This window comes from Euphorbia lathyris, chromosome 2 (assembly GCF_963576675.1).
Source record: "Euphorbia lathyris chromosome 2, ddEupLath1.1, whole genome shotgun sequence".
Lineage (NCBI taxonomy): Eukaryota > Viridiplantae > Streptophyta > Magnoliopsida > Malpighiales > Euphorbiaceae > Euphorbia > Euphorbia lathyris.
The window spans coordinates 84,567,686-84,585,224 of record NC_088911.1 but is presented as its reverse complement, the minus strand read 5'-3'; the positions used below and the strand labels follow the sequence as shown (position 1 = coordinate 84,585,224).

General features: G+C 37.2%; 1 protein-coding gene across 2 annotated transcripts; it reads right to left on the bottom strand.

Annotated features, from left to right (window-relative positions):
* Positions 1-443: 443 nt before the first annotated feature.
* On the bottom strand, positions 444-17,239 carry LOC136218791 (protein RRC1-like). 2 transcript variants are annotated; one of them, XM_066005895.1, is made up of 18 exons: positions 17,083-17,239; positions 16,864-16,952; positions 16,604-16,739; positions 16,385-16,430; positions 8,236-8,296; positions 7,997-8,149; positions 7,629-7,742; positions 7,385-7,550; positions 5,838-5,950; positions 5,584-5,655; positions 4,727-4,948; positions 4,422-4,480; positions 4,222-4,306; positions 4,001-4,138; positions 3,011-3,235; positions 2,103-2,908; positions 1,691-1,860; positions 444-1,151 (listed from the first exon to the last, which is right to left on the bottom strand). In XM_066005895.1, the coding sequence occupies exons 2-18, from the start codon at positions 16,936-16,938 to the stop codon at positions 877-879; spliced, it is 2,916 nt and encodes a 971-aa protein (XP_065861967.1). In that variant the 5' UTR covers positions 16,939-16,952; positions 17,083-17,239; the 3' UTR covers positions 444-876. The 2 variants fall into 2 exon arrangements, with proteins under 2 accessions (XP_065861967.1, XP_065861968.1); XM_066005896.1 differs by having other exon boundaries at positions 7,997-8,146.
* Between the last annotated feature and the right edge of the window lie 300 nt (positions 17,240-17,539).

The following is a 17,539-nucleotide window of genomic DNA, read 5'->3' as shown; positions in this document are numbered from 1 at the left end:
AGCAAATAACAGACCTAAAAAGTCAAGGGTAAAATTAATTAATTTTAAAGGATTTTAGTGACCAAAACATAAAGGAAATGAAGAATTGAGAAAACAGTGTGCGATCAGAGAATAGAGAGAAAAACGAGATGCTCATGGATGATTTTGAAATTGGGAAGCTAGATTAGTGGACTAGATAATTAGAAAATAAATCATCCGGAACTTGTAAATTACAGACCTGCCGGTTTGGCTAATTTAGTAATTTTACCATTTAGACTGAACAGACTGAAATAACTAAAACCGAACAGTATAGACTGAAAAACCGAACCGAATAATCATATTTCATCACTTCAGTTAAATTAATGTGCCAAGTTCAAAGTATAATTCGGCAAGAGTGCCAAATTCGAACTAAAATTTCTGCTTCATCTAGCAAACAAAATGAACAATAAAAAGGCATTTTGGAATTAAGATAGGCAAAATTAAGTAAATAATGATAAGTACCTGAACCTAATGAGAATCATGATCTGCTGCCTCACTCAAGGATAACAATAGAATATAAAATATACATGATTTTCCAGCAAATGATTCTGTAGTAGAGTATCATCAAACGTGAAACTGATCAGAATCCAATCAAGATTCAAAGCATCCGAACTCACTCGGACATGTAATATTCTGCACCAATTCATTAAATTAGTGAGCACAATCAATATGTTTGAAAATACATCTACTACAACATGGTTGGTTAACAACAAGCATTTTCTCTCAGGTTTTCACCAGAAATTTTCACATAATTTCTGGCAGATTTCAATCAGAAGCCAATTTGCTTATCTGAAATATCACTCTTCAACTTAGATGAGTGTTGATCCACTCTGCAGTCTCCAAGTTCATAAACCATACTCACTTTACCCGTCTCCTTCTATCCCTATCCCTATCCCTATCTCTGCCGTGATCATCTCGCTCTCTACTTCCACTCTTTTCACGGTGATTTCTCTCTAAATCATGAACCCTATCTCTATCCCTGTGCCTTTCCCGATCCTTGTCTGGATCGTTCTCCCTGTCCCTGGTTGATGTTTTCCGCAGTGGGCTCTCACTTCTGCTCTGGCTCCTGTTTCGCTTTTTTGAAGATTCATGCCTATCATCTCTCCGATCCCTTCTTTCCATAGATGCTTTCTCTGAAGTTCCAAAGTCCAAAGATTAATTTACTTAAAACACATGCAAAACCTACAATAATTTTGTAGCTGGTCTAAACCATGTATAACCTTAACAACAATCAACAGATAGACATATATAACCTTGAGCTCAAGAGTTTGAATGATAACCACCACTCTGCAAGGATATATATATTTTTTATAAAAAAAAAAAAAAAAAAAAAACCCTAGGGAAACAACTTTCTGCAAGACTCTTAGAGATGTACTTATTAGCTTCAGTAATTTCTAATTCCTTCGGAAAACTGGAGGTGCCTGAAACTCTTGCTTATCTTTCACAAGTTAAATAACTAATCTACAATGTTTCCCACTTAACTGCACAACTTTCTTCATAATTAATCATTAATGTGATTCATAAGTAATCATTAATCTAAATATGATTAACAAAACCAAAAGATAGAAATAAATAGGACAAGAATGTATTTATAAAACAAAAACAACACATCAACCCTACATATGGAAATCCATATGAAAGATTCAAGTAGGCTTGCATACTAATCACTTACTTCTGTTCACAGTGACATCTTGGGGAGAATCAGACAATCCATATTCTGATTGCAGCCGTTTCCGATGGATTGCAACTTTCCTCTCAATTTCTTCTGCACTTTTTACCCCACGCTCCTCAAGGGATTCACGATATTCTATCAAAGCAACCTCCAAACGTCTCATCTTTTGTCTGCAATATCATAAGCCAAGTCAGTTGAAATATAAACCTGGTAATAGGACTAGATTGCATATGCTATTGACTGACTGATAGGATCAAAATGCCACAAAAGAGAAATTAGCTGCACAGGACAAATAGCAACTCGGAGAAAACAAAACAATTGAGACAAATCAATTCTGAGTGCAAACAAAACAAGTTTGGGGCTTGCATGCACTAGAAGAAAGCAGGATTAAGGCTATGATATAGTATTATACCTCTGCTCTTCATTCATCCCACTGTCTGGTTGCATGGGAACACTTGCGTCATTAGCAACCTCTGTTTCATCCTCAGCCTTACCCAAGCCATCACCAGCATTTTCACTTCCAGAAGATGAGTAGCTCAATCCGAGACCTCTAGCACTTTTCTTTTGCTCATCATCGCTGTCATCATCATCTCGAGCCCATTTAGATGCTGGAAGAAAAGGATCATTTTTCTCTCTCTTTGTGAAGGCTTTTAGTTCAGGTTGTGGTATTGGGAGAGTTGTTCCTAAAGATGCAGAACCTCTGTTTTGAGACTGCATCTCATCATTGCCATAAGGATCCCACTCTGACAATCCGACTGGCTCTGCTTCAATATTTGTTTCTCTGCGTCCACTTGAAAATTTAGTAGAACTCGAATGGCTCTGGGCATTTTTCAAGTCATCATCTAAATCATAGCCCCTTTGCTTTTCTACCTCTTCAAGACTAAGCAATCGTGCAACCATCATTTCTCTATCACCAACAAGAGACAAACCATTATGTCTGCAACGTCTTTCCAGCTCACCAAGAGGAAGACTCAATAGCTCCTGCATAGCTGCTCCTTTGCCAATTGCCAATGCACCATCTTGGTTGGTCTTTCCCCCATCACCTGTATCTTCTGTGCTAGTCTTTTTCTCTATTTCTGGTGCATCACCACATATGGAATGAAAAGGTACAACACCAGAAGTACTAGATCGAAGAAAAGTCGCTCGTAATCCATTCACATATGCATCTGAAAACAGAAACCAGTCTGACCATACTTGCAATACTTTCATGACTCTTTCCTGTTGGTACCCACAGATAGAAAGCTCAATTTAGAGAAGGCAAGGAAGAAAAGAAATATTAAGAACTGAAATTAAACACAACAGTTCTAGTAGGCAGTCTACCTTGAGGGCCTCAGCAGTAATCCTTCCAGTAATACTACGATACAAATCATTAAAGCTCTCCATTATGTCAGGCAGCGTCGCTTCAAATTTAGTGCGGTATGCAGAAGCATTTTTAACAGGAGCACTGCTATTATGAAGAATATCAGAGACGAGCATAAGCCTTGCAACTTTGGTTGGGATGGGAGTTTCTTTAAGAGTTAGAGACTCTGTTAGAACTTCGACTACCTGCAGTTCAATTAAAAATAACCAAATAAATAAAACGCATGCAACAATGAAGCAAGTTCATCATTTATTCTTTTAATCCTTCCACTTCCTCATGGATGAATTCTGCTTCTGTTCAAAGTGAGATGAAGTCTCACTACTAAATACAGCCTGATTAAAATAATCAATGGGCTAATATCAATTCGAACTCGGTAATAACAGTGATCAAAAATACTTTTTGCTCAGTTTATTTGGATTGTAGGTATGAAGGTCGATAGAAGGTAAGGTAAGAGGAGATAATTAAAATCGTGTTTGGATGCAAGGTATCATAGAAGGATTGTAAATAGCCTTTCGTGTTTGGTTGCAAGGTAAGGTTAAAGGGCGGCCCGGTGCACTACGTGTCCCCGCTGAGCGAGGGTCCGGGGAGGGGTCCCACCACAAGGGTGTACTGGGGGCAAGCCTTCCCCTGCCAATTGATTTAGCAAGAAGGCGAACAACACATAAAAATTAGCCTTCCAATGGAAATAACTAAAGGAACAATTTGGTGTACGAAAACTAGAGCATTTTGAAGATTCTCAACTGATGAAATTACCCTAAGAAAACCCTATTCCTCCCAACAACACATTTTTCCAAACACCAGTATCCCAATTTACTATATTTTGCCCAACCCTTGTGAACCCCTGCCCAAACAAAGGATGGCCTACTGGAAATAAATTAAATTAATCAAACAAATGTACTTGCAACCCATCGAGCATAGAATGGTAAACAAAATGAAGTGATGAGAAGCACCTCTCCGGCAGCATCAGCATTATCCAGAGCAAAACCCATAGCCTCTTTTATCTGACTTCTTTCTAATGTTAATGCACGCAGTATATCCTCAAACTCATCCCTCTGTGGGTCTGTCAAGGTTCGCTCTGGGTCGATACGCTGCAAAAGCTCAATCCAGTAAAAAAAGTTCACTCAATATTGTAAAATAATATTACCACTAGAAATCACAATGGTTAACATACCCTGCTTTTTCCTGCAGCATATGTGTTACCAGACTCCTTTACATGCTCTGGGCTCTTTGCTGAAGGCAGAGTAGGAGGAATCCATCTGTAGGGTGGGAGAAGCAGCATAACGTTATAATTGCCCTCCAGCCAAAATTCCAATAAATTCCCATGCCTTCCAAATAACTTTATAAATGGAGAACTACTGAACGATGAAATACCTGCCACTGCCAGTTATCATGATAAAGGGTTCTGTTCGCCACCTTTGAAGAGCATCACCCTGCATTCCAAACAATGACTTAAAATATCAACTCGCATACACAAAAATGTGACAACAATAGCCTCCTATTGATTAGAGATCATAGTACTATAGAAATTACTATGAAGCAGATACCACATCTGACTATCCTGATAACATAAATGTTCCTAAATGATAGTATTACTTGTCATATAGGAATTAAAATAATGCCATTTATTCCAATTATATCATCCAAAAACATGTGAAAATGCCTACAAGAGGATTCACCTGAGCAAAAGAATAGAGCCTCCAAATATAGTATGTATGCTCCTTTGAACCAAGCTCAAACAAAAAGCTGAAAAGAGGATTGCCACGACCCCTCTCCATGATAGCTTGTTCAAAAGCACATCCTCCATCCAAAACATACAATGCCATAGTATCGATCACATGGCGAAGATGATCATTATCCGGTGGAAAAACCATTATATCAGGAACATTTGGAGTAAGAACCTATAAAGAAATTCAAAATCATCAAGAGATATACAAACACTAAAAACAAATTGAAACTTTCATCTGAAAAAGAAAATATAGATCAAATCTTCTCTTAGGTAAATGCACCAATCCCAAGCATCTCGGGCTACTAAAGTAAGAAGGTAGCTAGCAGCTTCATAGCTGTCTGGGATCAAAAGTCCGCAACACCATTGGGCTATCAATAATAAAGGGAGCGGTAGGTTATGGAGGATGACTAGGCAAGCGAGATGTGAAAGATGCAGCTACAATGCACATTGGTGTAGTGGAAATATAATGGATTTGTTTACCAATCTAATTACTGTAGATTCAGCCGAAAAGCATAAAAACGAAAGACATGTTATTCTTCTCTCCATTACATTATCAGCTCTACACTTGATTTTGTACAAAAATAGAAACATCAATTATTGATGTCAATGCTGAACTACAAATTACAAATTCACGGCAATAACAATAAGTACCTAAGATCCAATCAGGTTGTTATACCACAATAAAGATACAATGGCTCTGAAAAGAATCCAAGCATTGAATATGGTACATTTCATTTCCACGAGGCATAGATAGCTTGAATATAAAGTGAAGCAAACAAGCAAGTAAAATAAATAGGATTAACTTACGAGTTCAGAACTATGATTTGGAACTGAAGTTACAGGTGGGCCAGACGGTCCTGAGAGAATTACAGTGGCACCCTATCAAACATAAAATAGATGTCTCAGAATCAGATGAAGCCCAAAAGAGTCAGAGCTGCCAGTTTAATAATATATACATCATGAAATATTCAAGCCTTTATTTTTCAAATCTAAATATAATTCATTCAGCAAGTACAATTATAGACTAAATATAACAACTGGTGTAAGAAAATTTAATATACCTCCTTACTCCTGATGGCCATATGTCCTGGAGGAGGAGCAGGTAAGGCTTGTGATGGAAGAGCCACAGATTTACCCCACCCAATCTTTAACTCATATTCATACACAACCACTCCTGTGACATAATTTATTTCTCTTAAGAACTTTGACTGTGATTTATTGAAACTTGAAGTTTGAAAAGCAGTTTTTCTACAATGACTTTCAATTAAAAAGAAAATCCATAATCCAGTGAGATTATCAAATGACGATACATAAGTGTTGATTGGCATTCCGGATTTCAGAAATAAAAACAATCATACCCATAGTAAACATCATTTTAATTTGCAGCATTCAGAAGACATATAAACGTCAATAATAGAAAAGAATCAGAAACCAAATCATGGCAATTGATTTTGCATGACCGCTGAAACACAACTAATCTTGTTATAGTTAATCCAGTTTACACATTTGTTCTCTTTTAGCTTCCCTAATTGCTTTTCTTTTTCATGTCAGATATGAGAAAGCCACACCAAAAATATTGGCGTTGCTAAGGTCATAGTCCATTCTACAAATGGCACATGTAACTTAGACAAAATGAGAAGTCAAAGTAACAAATAGCCCTGGTACAGTCTATGAAGCACGGACACGGGTGCGGACGCGGGTGCGGACACGGCAAACGGCATTTTTAGAAAATATGAGACACGGGTGCGGCGGGGACACGGCAAATTTTATATAATTAATTATATATATATATTAGATATAAAAATCTATAAAAAACATGCTAAATCACAAATCGGAATCGTGATGTTAGGAGAAGAACCCAGGAGAAGAATAGCAGCGCATGAGAAGGAAGAACCCAGGAGAGAAGAAATTGTTTCTGATTATTCCCAAACAAAAACGAAATCCTGATGTTAGGAGAACTGCGATGTACGCAGCACAGGGGTTGAAATTGCGATTTGTGCAGGAAGGAGAGAAGACCTAATTCTAATTCGTGCGATAGAGATTATAATTTAGGATTTTTGACAAATTGCATAATTGATCCTTAAATTTTATAAAAAAATTAAAAAAAAAAACCCTAATTTTTAACTTTTTTTTACCCCAGCCGTGTCCCCCCGTGTCCCGCCGTGTCCCCATCCGTGTCCCCCCGTGTCCCGCCGTGTCCCCATCCGTGTCCCATTTTCCGGCCGTGTCCCCGCCGTGTCCAGCCGTGTCCCGCCGAGTCCCCGAGTCCGGCGAGTCCGACTCGGCCACGGCGACCCCGGGGAAGAGTCCGTGCTTCATAGGGTACAGTACACTAAGAGATAGGGTGGCCTCGTAAGGCAAGGGAGAGCTCTCTGTTTTAGCTTCTCCTTACCTACTAGATTCCTAAATTCTTATTTGTTTGGTGTAGATAGACAGATGTCGGAGAATCTGTAAGACATAGCGGACATCACTAACTGAAATTAGCTCAACTCGTAGACCTCTGGGTACTTGAAGGGAGTGTCATGGATTGGCAATGAAAAGAAGGGTAACAAAGACATCAATAATGCATTAATCAATGTAAGTGCATTAACAGATACAAGTAATGAACCTTGCATTTCATCTTTTGCAGCCTGTCCATCAGCTCTATTCATAAATGAAACAAATCCACAATTTCTCTGACGCCGTCGCTCTTCTTCTGTTCTGGGCCACATTATCTTCACACTAGCAATAGGCCCAAATCTTCCAAATGTCCGTAGAAGAAAGTTCTCATCAACCTAGGAACAAAGCATGCTTATGAAAGCATAAAACATATCATTTATGAATCATGACATGAGTATATTTATATATCAAACCTGAGGAGAGAGATTTCCAACATAAAGATTTGTAGTTTGCGGATCACCATCATCAAAAGATCCCTTCCCACTTGGATCAAAGTCATCCGGTAGTTCATCAAATCTAGTGGATGGCTGGAAACAGAGCAACCTTATTATAGCATTCATTTATGTTCTAAGAAGGATGGAAGAAAATGACTAAATAACAAAATTCTATCAGTCATATCAAATATAACAGAAGTTGCTTGAGATAATGCAAGGCAATTTTGAAGGGGAAAAAAGATTTTGTATGTCAATTGTCAAATGAAAAATAAATGAATACTGTGTCATGCTATTAGATCTTGGTTGCCACTATTTGGTTGAGGAAGAGGATATATGCAGAAGCTTACAGCAGAACTCTCTACAGTGCGCCCATCACGCCAATGTTCGCGTTCCTGATTCCGCCTCTCCCTCATTTCATGTTCATGTTTCAGCTCCTCCATAAAATGGTCAATGTTTCGCGCCTTCCCTTTTTCCCTTTGCTTGGGTCTCTCCTCTTCCTTCTGGATAATAAGATTGGAGTTAAGTACACATAACAGAAGAAACATCCAAAAACATTATAACATCGATTGACGTTGTACAAAATTACCTTCTTCTCAGATTCCTTTCCCTTGAGAGCCATTGGAGGTGGCAAAAAAGATGGAACATACCTGCAGAAGAATTTTCAAGATAATTTGGTATTATAGCCAGCATCACTAACACCTTTGTGCAAAAGGATGATGCTCATGTTAACATACACTCATTTTATTGCATGATTGAGGAAAAATCATGACACCACCAGCTCAACTATGAGTCTAATATTCCCTCCATTTCAGTAGATATAATTGAACATCTATGTCATATATCAGCGTACAAAGAAGAAGAAAAAGTAGGACTGAATGTGTAATTCAGGTTCCTTAGATAGTAGTTAAAATTCTGTTATTCCTATTATGTGGTTATTTCTGCATTATTTTCTTTCCCTAAAGCTATAGCAGCTAAATAGCTAGGTTGTTAGCTATTTTGGACTCTAGTGAGTTAGTTATCCAGCTGTACAGAATTACAGCTATTTTCTGTAACCGTTTCTGACCTCTCTATTAGAGTTCATGCATTGTCCGAAGGATTCTATTCTGAAAATTAATGAAATCATCTTCTCCTTCCTATTCTTCTTCTCTTCTCGCTCTCTCTTCTCTTCTCTTATCTAAATTCTTCTCTAATCTGACGCCAGAACTTAGGTTCTGACATTGGTATCACATACACTCGTTCTTTGGCCATTCTTGACGTGTATGATCAATAACACCACAAAACAAACCAAAGCAGCAATAAAGAACATGGATACTCTTGAACAATAAATCCAGGCAATGAACACCCAGATGAAGCAAGCAGAAATCACAGCAATGCAACTTGACTCCATGAAAGCTCACTTCCAAGATGTACAAACTGCCCAGAACCAACGTTTGAAACTCTCATTCAAGAGCAAACTCAGCTCAGGATGGAGCAATTGAATTCCATCTCTTCCTTAAACCAATTAATACGCGCCAATCAGAGTTCCTCTCCTCTTAACAATGATAAAGGGGTCTCTTCCACCTCTGGAATCAACCCTGGCAGGGGAATTCTAAGAAATCCAAACTCTGGTGATACCAATACCAGAGCTCCATTTTTTAACCAAATGCTTCCAAAGTGCGATTGCCTACATTCAATGGAACTGGAATAGAAAACTGGTTGAGCAAATGTCTTAAATACTTCCAACTTTTCGAAGTTGCAGAAAGAAGAAGCTAGATCTGGTGGGCATCTACTTGCAAGGGACAGCTGACAAATGGTTCAAGAATTGGATCAAGGCAAACGCTGAGGCTAACTGGGATGAATTCAGTAAGGAAATCATCAAGAGATTCCAAGAGACTGAAACCACTGATATCGTGGAGCAGATGGCTCAACTCAAACAAACCACCAATGTTGTTGAATATCAGGACCAATTTGAAGCACTCAAGCTCAAAATAGAGGATGTTCATCCTACTATAGCTGAATTTTTTTTATGTAAGTAGTTTCATCTCTGGATTAAAACCAGAACTATGATATGCAGTCAAATCTTTTGAACCTCCAGACATCTATTCTACAATTAAGAAGGCTAAGCTCTAGGAAAGTCATGTTAATAATATGATAGAGGAACTCAAGACTAAATCTACCTTCAAATCTCAAACCATTAATAGGACATAGAATCCTACATATACTACATCCACAGCCCTAATACCTAAACCACCTGATCCTAATTCCAGCCTCAAAATTATAAGAAAGCCCCAGGAGCTTGTTGGAAGTGTGGTGAAACATACTTTCTAGGTCACCAATTTACAACCAAAAGACTCAATATGCTAAATATGGAAGAGGAAAATGAAGGGGAGGGAGAAATAGTTAAAGAACTAGAAGCAAACTCAAATGAAGTATTGATGAATGAGAATGTTGAGTCCATCTCATTATTTGTTAATGCCTTGGATGGTGGTGTTAACCAAAACACAATGAGGCTGAAGGGAATATTAAACAAGGTCATTATGATTCTCATTGAGAGTGGAAGCACACATAGCTTCGTGGAACAGAAGATAACCATGGAGACCAAATTGCCCTTACTGCAAGTGAAAGTTGTGGCTGTAGCAGTAGCAGATGGGAGGCAACTCATTCTAAGTACTAAGTGTGATGACTTTCATTGGTCCATGCATAACTCAAGGTTTCAATTTACTGTAAGAGTGTAAGAGTATAAGAGTGTTAGAGTTAGGTGATTATGATTTTACATTGGGTTCAGACTACATGAGGAGTCATACTCCATTCACTTTTGACTTGAGTTCAATAGACTTATAATTCACAAGGATCATAAACCTTTAGAACTGCAAGGAATGGCATAAGAGACTAAGTTCAAAATTATATCTCCTAGAAACATAAATCAACTTGTTGAAGAAAAGGGCTATAATTAACAGACTGGCCCACCCCTACTTCACTCAAAGGGCTTTGAGGATTTTTGGGCCTCACTGGGTATTACAGAAGATCTATTAAGGGCTATGGCTCCCTTCTTGTTGAAGAAAAACAATTTCAAATGGCCTTAAGAAGTTCAAGTGGCTTTGAACAACTCAAAAGTATAATGACTCAAGCACCTATACTAGCATTACTTGATTTCGACCAACCTTTCACATTGGAATATGATGCTAGTGGTATTGGAATTGGAACAGTTCTAATGCGGCAAGGAAGACCTATCTACTATTTATCTAGCAATTTTGTAGGCTTGTTCAACTTGGAGGCATTATTTGGAGAAGTCTGCTTTTATTATCAAGACATATCATGAAAGCATCACCTCCTAGACCAGAAGCTATTTACCTACTTACAACATAAAGGCATCCCAAAGCTTTTACGGGTGGATTATACCATTCAATACAAAAAGGGTAGTGAGAACGAAGTAGTTAATGCTCTCTCTAGACAGCAAGAAGGCCTGGAGATTACTATTTCTAAACCTCAAGCCCTCACCATGATTGTTCCTACATGGATGGATGATATACACCAATTTTATGAGAAGGATGAAATTGCCTCTAAATGGATTCCCAAATGATGGTGCAATCCAGTTTCCGCTCCTCTTATTCCTGCTCCAATTGCCTTCTCACGTATAACTCTAGACTCTATATTGGCTCCTCCACAGACTTGAGAAACAAAATTATAGAAGTCGGTCATAGCTCCCCAATGGGAGGCCATTCTGGCATCAAAAAACGCACTCTGTCTCATATACAGCAACATTTTTATTGGCCTAACCTCCCTCCACCGATAACTAATTGAATAGCACAGTGCGACACATGTCAAAGATGCAAAGCATACCATTCTACGTATCCTGGGTAACTCCAACCACTTCCCATTCCAGATGGTGCATGGAAGGATATAGTTATGGACTTCATTGAGAAGCTCCCTAAGTCCTATGGCTATGACACTAATATCCTTGTTGTGGATAGATTTTCTAAATAAGGCCATTTCATTGGCTTGTCTCATCCACTCAATGATGCTACAGCGGCTCAAGTGTTCTTAGTCAACATATTTGAACTTCATGGAATGCCTAGGTCAATTGTATATGACAGTGACATAATCTTTACTAGCACGTTTTGGAAGGTGTTACTAAAAATTTTGGGCATTCAACTTCTCTTTAGTAGTGCTTATCACCCACAAACAGATGGCCAATCTGAGAAGCTCAATCAATGTTTGGAAAATTATTTGAGAAGTATGTGTTTTCTAGTGCCTAAGCAATGCTCTAAATGGTTGAGCCTGGCAGAGTATTGGTACAATTCAACTTTTAGTTGAGCTATTAAGATGTCTCCTTTCCAAGCTCTACATAGAGTAGTCCCTCAGCTTCCAATCCTTCTCAATCCTCAAATGTAGCTGCTTTAGAAGAGTTATTCCTAGAGAGAGGGAGAATGAGCCCCTTCCTTAAAGAATGCTTGTCCTCTACTCAAAACAAGATGAAGCAATCAGAAGCGGACTGATAGAGAATTTGTTGTGGGAGACTGGGTGTTCTTAAAACTTCAACCCTACAAACAAGTCACTCTTGCTATGCGAACTTCTATGAAGCTTTTTGCTTGTTACTATGGCCCTTTTCAAATTATAGCATGTAATGGCAAGGTTGCATACCAAGTACAACTTCCTTCCACCAATGGCATACATGATGTTTCCCACATCTCGTTACTTAAGTGGAAGCTTGATCCAGCAACTTCACCTCTCACCAAATTATCTCCTATTTCAGCTGGTGATTTTGTCATTCAACCAGCTAAAGTGTTAAACTCTCACAATGCCATAATTGAAAGAAGTGTAGTTCCACAATTACTTATTCATTGGGAACGCTTGCCTGCTATTGATGCTACTTGGTAGAATCAAGTTACCGTTGCAACTCAATTTCCTGAGTTTTATCATTCTTGGGGACAAAAATGCAGTAAAGGAGCAGTATTCTCACAAATCAGCATACAAAGAAGAAGAAAAAGTAGGACTGAATTGTAATTCAGGTTCCTTATTATTCAAATAGTAGTTTAAATTCTATATGGTTATTTCCTTTCCCTAAAGCTATAGCAGCTAAATAGCTAGGTTGTTAGCTATTTTGGACTCTAGTTAGTTAGTTATCCAGCTGTACTGAATTACAGCTATTTTCTGTAACTGTTTCTGACCTCCTCTCTATTAGAGGTCATGCATTGTAGGAAGGATTCTATTCTGAAAATTAATGAAATCATCTTCTCCTTCCTAAATTCTTCTTCTCTTCTTCTCTCATCTAAATTCTTCTCTAATCTGACACAAGAACTTAGGTACTGACAATCTAAAAAGCAACGAGAACAATCTAATGATTACAAATAGTATATTAACAGGAAAGGCCACAAGGATCGCATAAAAATGCATTGAAAAATACAAAGATCCAAGCACTCCTATCACTTGTTTTAAGCTCTTGAGGCTTACACACGCGCACACACATATATGTATACACAAAATTAATATTAGTGATCATTTGACATTTTAAAGGCAAATATATGTGCTCGAGCGATGCTCATTCATTGCAATTAAAGGCAGCACCAATTGTTAAAAGTAGAACCAAATAGACCTACATTAACTGCTAAGAGTAAATATTCTAGGACAACTTAAGACATGCACCATGCAGGAAGCTTGTGGGTACATAAAACATTACATACATATTGACAACATGATGTGAATTTGTCTCTTCGGAAGAAAAATATTTATGATGTTATTCTCCATGGAACTTCAAAATACAAAGAAAGTAACCAGAATACTCTTAGGCAATAGAAAAACGTTTAGTGTGACTAACGTTACATAATAGTAATTATATCAGCATCTGTTGTAAGCTCCACAAAGCAAAATCATCCGGTTGAAAATTAATTGTATAATATTAAGGGGTCAGTTTCCAGTTTCACACAATCCAAAATGGAAGCAAATAATTATTAATATATGCACTGAAATTAAATTTCTGAATAAAAGCTCAAGGTTCAAACATGTAGCTATTAAGCATGTAACATAAACATTCCTAAGGTTTAGAAATGTATTTCTTAATAGGATTGACAGAATGATATACTGCATTTCATGTATTCTGAATTATTAACAAACATCTCATAGCATCAACATGAACAACAGGAAAAGTCAAGAAAAGTCAATTGCAAGTACCAGTTGATGTCACTCTGAATTATTAACAAACATCTCATAGCAGCAGAACCGGAACAACAGAAAAATTCAAGAAAAGTCAATTGCAAGTAGCAGTTGATGTCACAAGAACTTTGGCTCACAATGAAAACCACAAACTTCAAAATACAGTTATCATAGACCAACATAATCAAAGACATGCTTCATCTTCATTTCCCTTGAGTGAAAGATAATATCCATTGATGAAATAAGAGTACAACAGATCAAAGGCTCAAAACAAGTCAAACGTAGCCCCATATACTACCTGAGCCAATACATGAAAGTTCACTAGCCAACTAATTTTACAGCCAAAGAAAGAAGCACTCCCTTAAATGCAGTTCAATCCACCTAAGACTGCACACACCACCCATGAGAAACTTATGCACCACAACTGAGAAAGTTCCGCTGAATAATGGAATCCCATTGAAAGTCTAGCCTTGAGATCCATCTCCAAGCTAGGGCCTTTCTAGCAGAAAAGACATGTAATTTTGTTCACTTCACATCAGGGGAAAAGAGGGATATTGGAGAAGTATCTCCCTTAGAGGCATCAATGGCTTAAACTCCTCCAAGCACCACATAAAGTACTACATCAGATTTCCGGTAAATGATAATCCAGGAATCAACCATCTAGACCATAAGAAACAGCTCAAATAATTGTCTTCAGTCACTTCCGAATAATAGAGAGGGTGAGCTGTAAAATGCGGAGGCTGATAGATCTCTGTTTCAAAACAAAAATAGGTGCCCTAGGGGATCTACAAGGCCATTTATACACTGAAAGAGTGAGGGAAAATAGATCTGAATCAAGATCCATCTCAAGCAAAACGAAGATGGATGAGTAAAACAAGTATACTAGGAGATTATGGGTAATGGAAGCAAAGGTATGGCAGGGGAATAATAAAAAATCAAACTAGCAAGGAGATGAGACTAAAACGCAAGACCAGCAAGGGAGGTAAAGAAAACCATGACTGGGACTGTTTTGAAGAGAGAGCATAGCATTGACTGTTTTTCTGCTTCTTGTCTGGTTGTCTCAAAGCATACAACAATTGAATAGTACAGTTTTGCATATATGAGCAACAAACTTAATAAGCAGAAAGTAATAGTTGACAAAGCATTTTTAAAAAATATCCACCAGGATAGCACAATTTTATAAAAGCATACAATAATAATTCCATATTTTATTTTACTATCACAAAGATAATACTAAAGTCACTATTTTGCAACACCAAGTCTAAAATCTCAGAAATAGAACCGTGGCCTGGAAGTTCACACTAACAACAACCTTCCACATTCAACAACGAAATCTATGCCTACATCATAGTTGTTAAAGGCACGCCTCAGTCAAGGCTCAGGGTCTTGAGCCTTGAACCTAGAAAATGAGGCTCGGTACAAAAGGCTCTCGCCTTGTGCGCCTTGCTCGCGCCTGGGAGCCTGGAGCCTGGTGTGCCTGGTGGTTTTTACTTAGATTTTTACTTAGATTTTTATTTTTACAGTTTTCTCTAAATAACTGTTTGATCAATCTCAACCACTGATCTAACTTAAATAAGATTAATCTTAACCCTTAATTTAAATAAGAATATCAAGAGTCTCAGTCATAATTAAATATATAAAAGTTAGAGAAAGATTAGGAGAAGAAGTCACGTAAAGAAAGAAGTATCCTCCACTCCAGACAAAAACAAACTTCCACAGACACAGAGTGATGACCTTGATGATGATGATTATTAGTTTTTGCTGTGTGTGTTCTTTTTGATTGACAATGAATGGTTATTAGTTTAATAGCATTAGTTATAGTTAGGTATTTTAGGTTAAGACGTTAAGTATACGTTAGTGTCTCTATGAAGTATGAACTTAATTTGGTGTTTTTGACATTTATGATTTAGTATTATGTTTTTATGTGGTTTTGTTTGTGTGGTCATACGTGTTTTTCTTTTTATGCTTAACTAGTAAAAGAGTATATATTTTATTTTATTTTATGCGCCTAGGCTCAAGGCCCCTTGGAGCCTTAGCGCGCCTTGCGTCTTTAACAACTATGGCCTACATGAAACTCAGTGACAGGAATTTTCAATTAAATCAAGTTAGTGAAACCGAGACAAGTTCAAGCCACCTTTCCAGACTATGCATTTTATCTGTTACTTACCAAAACATATTAGAAGCTGAGAAATATCTGCTTTTTGCAATTTGAATAAGTGAATGCTATTTATATAATACAATACATCCTAACTTCTAGATGGGAGAACATCAAAAACTGAAAAAATAAGCGAAAATATTCCATGTTCCAGGATCATGGATGGAAATTTGCAATCACACCCAAAATCTAGGAATTGGAATATTTGGTGAAGCTTCTATTTCCCATAGTTTTGAGTCAAAACAGATAATTCTATTATTTTGGAAAAATTGATGCCTTCAAGCAGAACTAAACAAATAACTCAATACATCTTTTCCGAAAGTTACAAGCCTAATAAAAGAAAACTACATCTTAAAATATCAGCACCAATGCACCATGTTATTGTCCTTACTCTATGTGCCTTATGAAAGAGCATTATAACATAGTTAATCAATCAAAAGCATTTATTTACCTACTCCCCTTTTTCGGAAGGGATACCCCATCTTTGGACTTTTCACCTGCCATTTGTGAATGAATAAAAAAGGTCCATACTTTTATTAATGTGTTCAGAAAATAAAAGAAAACTACTAATTTATCATAGTGTGAAACAAATATGAAATAATTATAAAAATGGGAAAACAAACTATCTTATAAAATCAATAGGAAACAGAAGAAGCTGTTTAGAGCTGACCTTCAGCATCGGCTTTTAATTTCTCATTGGGATTTATAGTTCCACCCCGAACAAAAGTCTTAGACCCAGGTGCATTGTCACCTTGAAATGACTCCAAAAACTCAGCATACAATCTAGCTGTTTCATCATCCTCTCTCTTCAGGGAAAGAGAGACAAGGAAAGAAAAATCGAATCATTAGTGAAACTAGAAAATTTAAGTCACAAAATAACTCAGTCATTTTCACTAGTTAAATAAAATAAGAAAAGAGAGGAAAAACTACCTTCTTTTTTGCTTCTTCCTCCTCTCTATGCTTCTGGAATGGTGTCTTTTTGCGAGTAATTGAGAAGGAACTCATCGTTGCATGGATTTCTGATAAAATCATTGTCATAAATTCAAAAGGACTCAAAATTAATATAAACATCAGAAATAAACTTAAATCCAGCACGGATTGAAAATTTCATCCAAAGTAACCATCCGAAAAAAATAATATCCTACTGACCAGATTGAAGCTGAAACTCTGAGAGGGGTAGGATTGTTCGTTCCAGTACCTGAAAATAAGGGTTCGCACGATTTGGGTATTCAAGATTTTGCTTCCTTTAATACGGGTCAGTGCCACTCGGGTTACTTCGTTTTTTTTTTTTTTTTTTTTTTGATGGAGGGTTACTTCGTTTTGGCCAAACCGCAAACGCCCCCGAAATGTCCATTTTATTGAAGAGGGTTGGGTTGGGTTGGGTTGGGTTGGATTGGATTGGATGGAATGGGCTGTAGTAGCTCAATTTAGTTGTAGAAAAAAAAAAGGGTCAATTACATGAATATCATAATTAAATACAAAATTACAACTAAGTCATATCATCAAACTTAATTCTTAATATGTTATTATTCTCTATATATTATGATTTTACATCATAATTTAAAAAGTCTAGATTCCAATTCATAAATCATAAATCCTAGAAAAT

Bases quoted from the DNA above. Each gene is read 5' to 3' on its own strand.
- LOC136218791 (XM_066005895.1), bottom strand. From the start codon at position 16,938: ATGAGTTCCTTCTCAATTACTCGCAAAAAGACACCATTCCAGAAGCAT. The intron at 3,236-4,000 runs GTGCTTCTCATC...ATTGAACTGCAG, and splicing joins ATGCTGATGCTGCCGGAGAG to GTAGTCGAAGTTCTAACAGA. The intron at 1,152-1,690 runs GTAAGTGATTAG...TTGGAACTTCAG, and splicing joins AGATGTCACTGTGAACAGAA to AGAAAGCATCTATGGAAAGA.